This window comes from Scophthalmus maximus, chromosome 9, assembly GCF_022379125.1.
Source record: "Scophthalmus maximus strain ysfricsl-2021 chromosome 9, ASM2237912v1, whole genome shotgun sequence".
NCBI classification, from domain to species: domain Eukaryota; kingdom Metazoa; phylum Chordata; class Actinopteri; order Pleuronectiformes; family Scophthalmidae; genus Scophthalmus; species Scophthalmus maximus.
The window spans coordinates 6,709,226-6,715,225 of NC_061523.1; the positions used below are offsets into that span (position 1 = coordinate 6,709,226).

The 6,000-nt window shown below is 40.3% G+C and overlaps 1 protein-coding gene across 1 annotated transcript in view; it reads left to right on the top strand.

Moving 5' to 3' along the window:
• Nucleotides 1-4,749, top strand: part of LOC118319921 (gamma-aminobutyric acid receptor subunit alpha-2) — a 30,588-nt gene extending 25,839 nt beyond the window's left edge. The window contains exon 10 of the mRNA XM_035650652.2: nt 2,249-4,749. Within this exon, the coding sequence (XP_035506545.1) occupies nt 2,249-2,557 (309 nt within the window). The 3' untranslated portion in view covers nt 2,558-4,749. The remainder of the gene's footprint in view (nt 1-2,248) is intronic.
• Nucleotides 4,750-6,000: the final 1,251 nt, after the last annotated feature.

Below are 6,000 nucleotides of genomic sequence, written 5' to 3' on the forward strand. Positions count from 1 at the left end.
GCTTTTCCTCCAAGGGAATGCGTCTCCCACCAACGACCTCTTCATCACCATTGAGAACTCTGTAGTGACCCCTGCTCGAACTGCAAAGAACCTGGGTGTGGCACACCAGCTGTCTCTGCTGCCAACATCGCAGTGACGACCCTATCCTGCAGATTCATCCTCCACAACATCAGCAGGACACGTGCGCTCCTCACCGAGAAGGCGACGCAGTTATTGGTGCAGGCTCTTGTCATCTCACGCCTGGACTAATGCGACTCCCTCCTAGCTGGTCTGCCAGCATGTGCCATCCGACCTCTGCAGCTCATCCAGAATGCAGCGGCCCAGTTGCTCTTCAACCTACCCAAGTTCTCCCACATTACACCGCTCCTACACACCCTGCACTGGCTTCCGGCGGTGGCTCGAATCCGATTCAAGGCACTGGTACTCGCCTACCGTGCTGCGATGGCTCAGGCCCTTCCTACATCCAGAACATGATCAAACTTTACACCCCAGGCCGTCCACTCCGCTCCGCTGATGCCAAACGGCTTGCTACGCCCTCACTGCGAGAGGCGGGCATCCACCACTCAACTAAATCCCATCTGTTTTCTGTCCTGGTTCCTGAATGGTGGAACGAACTCCCCATTTACATCAGGACAGCAGAATCCCTTCAATCATTCAGTCGCAGACTGAAAAGTCACCTTACTCCCTGAATTTATATTAATGTTTATGCCTATTTGACAAATGTTAATGTACTCTTTCGATTCTTGCACTTTGGGTAATATCTACATGGTTGAATGCACTCATTGTAAGTCGCTTTGGACAAAAGCGTCTGCTAAATGAATGTAATGTAATGAAACCGAGAAGAAAGTATTACTGAGATCAAATCTGTGTAGAAAGCTAGACTTCAAATAGATGTATGTAGCTTGTGTAGTCTCAGACAGTGCTGTGGAGACACAGGTCAGGCTATGTGAGTGTTGTACAATGGTGTGTTTTCTTCAAACGCCACAAAAAAACAGCAGAAGACAGATCTTTTTGAAAACGGCAACAGGCAGAAAGAGGAGGGGGAGGAGAATGCCTCTTGAATTAGGTGCCTAATGGGAGGCTTATCCCCACAGTCAGCATTCGGTGAGTCAGACTCAGTATTATGCTCATCAGGGAGCAAGGACCATAAATCTGTGTAATCGGCCATACCAAAATGATTTGACATTGTCAATTAGATGCAACCCCAGTCATAACCATTGGTTTTAGAAACAGTTGAAGAAAGAAAAACACAGAAAACTGTTTTACGCTTGTTGAAAAATTCTTCTTCGGGGAGAGTTACGAGTTACAAACTATATTTCATATAAAGGATATTATATAGTGCAAACTAATGTAGGCTAAATACAGAGCATCATTAATAAATGTAATTTCCTTACCCAGGGAAAGATTGTAAGAATATGAAATACATTTATTTCATCTTAAGGTTTTAGCTAGAGATAGTTTTGAGAGCTAGTAAGCAAACTAAAAAACAAATAAATAAATAAAAAGATTAAATTTAAAAAAAAGATTGACATTGATCAATAAAGCAATTCAAATAACATGCACTGGTTTCATTTTTCATCCCATCATTCATGGTGTTGGTAGGTCAGCAAGGTATCTGGACAGAGTCCTGTCGTTGAATGAAAACAGCTGAGAGAAAAAAGATCCATTGAATATTTTATGAAAGAAATAATTCTACAACTCCTTAAAGACGTTCAGTCTCAATTGTCATTGTGAGGCTGGATATTGTAGCTGAATGCAGTATAATTTTCCCTCTACAGTCTACTGTACCATCTGAAATCTGCCGTGAGTCTGAGGAGGGATAATCTTACAGTGTGTCTTTATATCAAGGATATCTTTCATTTAACCTGATCACACCAGCATGGAGTATTATATAACTTTCTTACAAATGCTACATCCTATGTGACCCACTGTATTTCCACCTCCTGATTACTGTGGGTGCATGTGCATCAGTACTGTACGCTGTGATCTCATGTCACCCTTGAAACGTTTTTCGAGAACTAAAAAGAAGAAAGTATGTAAAGTAACACAGCTTCCTTAACAAACTGTTCATATATTTAACTTTGCTGTCCTTCATTCTGATGCTGCAAAATGTTTCTCCGTCCATTACCAGGACCTGCCCATTGCCACAGTGCCTGTTCATTTACATGTATTCTCAATTCAGAGATAGTTGGTGACAAGCGAGGCTGCTTGTATGGTTTCCCCCCTAATCCTTGTCGTCTCTCCACAGAAAAAAGAGAGGGCATCCGTCATGAAGAAGAATAATGCCTACGCTGTAGCAGTCGCCAACTATGCGCCTAACATTACCAAGGACTCGGGCACACTTCCAACCATCGCCAAAGGTGGCGCTGCGGACACCAACAAGGCCAAAGCGGATGGCAAAGTGCAAGACGCCAAGAAGACATTCAACAGCGTGAGCAAAATTGACAGGATGTCAAGGATTTTGTTTCCGGTTCTCTTTAGCAGCTTCAATCTCGTCTATTGGGCCACCTACTTAAACCGAGAACCCATTATAAAGGACATGGTCCCCTCCAACTGAAGACCACTTTTAACAGCTTCTGGTCTGGGGACCTAGAGACGAACCAAATACCTCCAGCAACTGTGTACACATCCCTTTGCAGAATGAAATCCCGGACTGCGGTGTGATCCTCTATCTCTGCCTGTTTTCTACACCGTCTGCAGCACTTTTAATAAGCCTAGCTTTTGTAAATGTGTATGTACATTTATATTCATGGTTTCATGGTGACATATCGTGTGATTACTTTGAGTAGAGTGCGTATTTCCTTGAAAGTATGTTTCCAGTTACAGTATGTGGCCACTGTACATACAAATGAAAAAGAAGAGTAGTTGCATTAACATGAGCACAGACATTTTATTTCAGATTTCTTCTAAATGTGTTGAGTTTTGCTAGTAATGTCCACTCTATTGATATTACAGAATATTTTTTTTCTTTTGAGTGAAAGGGACTGCTTATTTCATATTTCTTTGTCTTTGCCATCTAAGAGTGTTTTTTCTTTCCAAGCCAATGCAAAAACACACTTGTATAATAGTGTAAGAGTGTAAAAGTTGTTTTATTATCTGACTACAGGTATGGGACTGGAATCATACACTGACCTCCAGAATTATTAAAATACTTCAAGCCAAAGGGCTGTTGGGGGCGGGGAAACCCCAGAGGAAATTACAAAATGAGTGTGCTTGTGAGACAGTGTAATGCTTCTTGCATCACAACTGTGATATAATTTGTAATAATGCAGAATATCTATTTGAAAAACTAAAGAAGACTGTTTTGTTCATACAAAATTTACAGGGGTTTACAATACAACAAGATTTTAGCTTTAAATTAAGTTGGTGAGAGTTTTGAAGCATACACATACATACAGTGAATGAGTCCCGAAACAATGAGCAACAGGGGGCTAATTAGCAACAGAGCTGCAGAATCTGGGTATAATTTTCTGTAGACGTGTCATCACGGGTGACCCATTTCCCCTTCTCACACGTACTGTACAGTATTAACTGGTGATTAAAATGATCAGTGCCGTATGAACAGTGAAGAATCTGAGACAACAAATAAAAAGAAGAGGTATGTTGCTTCACAAGCACACTAATTTGAAATTACGAACTATTCAAATTTCATGTACATTTTTATTTTATTTGGCTATTTTAGCACGGTTCAATTCCAAATAATGTAACATGCTGTTTACTACGGCATGGTTTAAATGCAGGAAAACCCATTCATTTTTATTTTTTAAACTTTGAAACAGCTTTTTATTGGCTTACCAACAGTGGCAATAACTCTGGAGTACAGTGTGGAATTGTTGTTGTTAAGTGGAGCGATGTGGTCAACGTCCAAATCGGCACGTCTGTCGTTACATGTTTTTCTTCATCATCCATAGCCAGCGTCTGCCTGTGTCCAGCACATATCACGGTCCCACCCATTATTTTTGAAGTAATGACAGATATGAAAGGCATGGGGTTCTAAACATAAACCCGGTTTGTGCCAGTGTGAAGATAAAGTGAATCATGTGCGTGTTCTTTAAATTGTCACATCACTCCGCCAGCACATCTTTTGAGTAACAGGCCAAAGTGAAAGGACACAGACAGGATTCGGGAGCAAATTATTGCTTTATTTTATCATGAAATTATCATAGATCACAGACTGATTTCCATATAAATAAAACTTAGGGCTAACTAAAAAGCCATACGAGCCTCCTCAACAACGAAATAACAGGGACAACCAATGATTGTACTTTTTTGAGCACGAGGCATAGCGGTAACAAAAACCATCCATGCTGTTAGTTGAGGTCAGGGGCAGGTTGTGTAGCTGGTTAAATATCTATCAAATCATATCAGGCAAGGCAAAATTAAAAGTATATACCTTTATGAACCTGTTTTGTACAAGATACAGTTGCTCATTCAAAATCTCTGCCATTTTGTATTGATAAGACAAATCACGTTCAGCCCCATATCAGTAGCCAATATACAAGACTTCTTACTTTTTCAGCTGAATTTTAGTTGAATTTGATTGTTGAATCAAACTTTGCATGAAGGTGGAATCTCAGACTTCATTTGACTTTTTACAAATTATGTTGTCGGATATACTTATTTTAAATTCAGTTTTTTTATCCAACACCCTGGTAGAGTAGTAAACATTCCAGATAAAATGATTGTTCACTAGAGGTGGATGCTAGATTCTGTGCACAGTTTCTAATAAAACACATCATTTCAATTCTTTATACCTCTTTTTTTGTCATGTCTTTAGATATACAACAAGGTTTTTTCGATATGGTTCCCATTAAGTTTTTGAAGAACTGGACCAGGATATGTACTGAGTGTGACATTTCACGGCTGGAATATGAATCAACTTGACATATCTCCACCGTTTCTTGTTGTTTATAGCAGGTGGCATAAATACTTATATTACTGTACTGGTTATTGGCTAAAAACACTGATAATATGGCCAAGCTGGTGTACACCATTTTGGAGTTATCACATGTAAAGAAAAGAGCCAAGGAAGCCATAAAAAATACAGCTGAATTTCCATCTGTAGTGTTTGAAAATGATTTTAATACAACAGTTTACATTTATTGTACAATGTCTTTTTGGGAGGAAAAAACAACAACCTCATATCTGATCCTAGCATTTGTTGTCCATCATATTTGTTTGAGGGTTTTTTTTTATCTGACACTTGACTGTAGCAAATGAGCACGTGTTAACAGTTACCAATTATTTGGTTTATAATAACTACAGTGCCAATGAAGTTGTTATACTATGCCCATTACAAAAACCATGGGGACTGACCTTATACTTGGCAGGATTCTATCTCCCTATAAACCTCCTGCTGAAGTTAGCTAGTGAGCTCGTCAGATATTCAAGGGCATGAATGCAAGGGTCCTGGTGAAATGTGAAATGGTCAGATAATATTTCAAATTGAATTTTATAAATGTACAAGTACATTTTTTTTACAGCGGTCCCTTTTTGACATCAAGTTCCACAGTAAGGTAATTCAACTAAAAGTGGTCATATTTGAAATGGCATTATTGTCGCATGAACCACTTTGGCCTCCAGATCCGGATGTTTATAGAAAATGAAACTCGCAATTCACGACGGCCCAGCCTGATCACAAGACCACGCGTGTCGCAACCCACCCCCCCCGCCCCCTCGTCCTCGGCAGGAGAGGATACAGTCAACCAGTGCTCTAATGCTGCCAGAGACTATCATTACAAGTGTCTTGGTAGGAGCCACAAAAAAGCCCCGTGGCACTGAACTGTGATGCAAAGCTCGCTGAAGTTTAATTTTTGGATCTTTCCGCCTTTTAAGCTCAGCGAAGACCCCAGTGTGAAGTCTGCTGTTCTCACTGCTGACCCTGCTCACTGTAGTGATGCATGGATGGTCAATGGTTAGAATGTCATGCCAAAATACTGTATGACAGATATTTTGTAATTAATAACACTGACTGCATTCCACTCAGGTGATCCAGGTGAG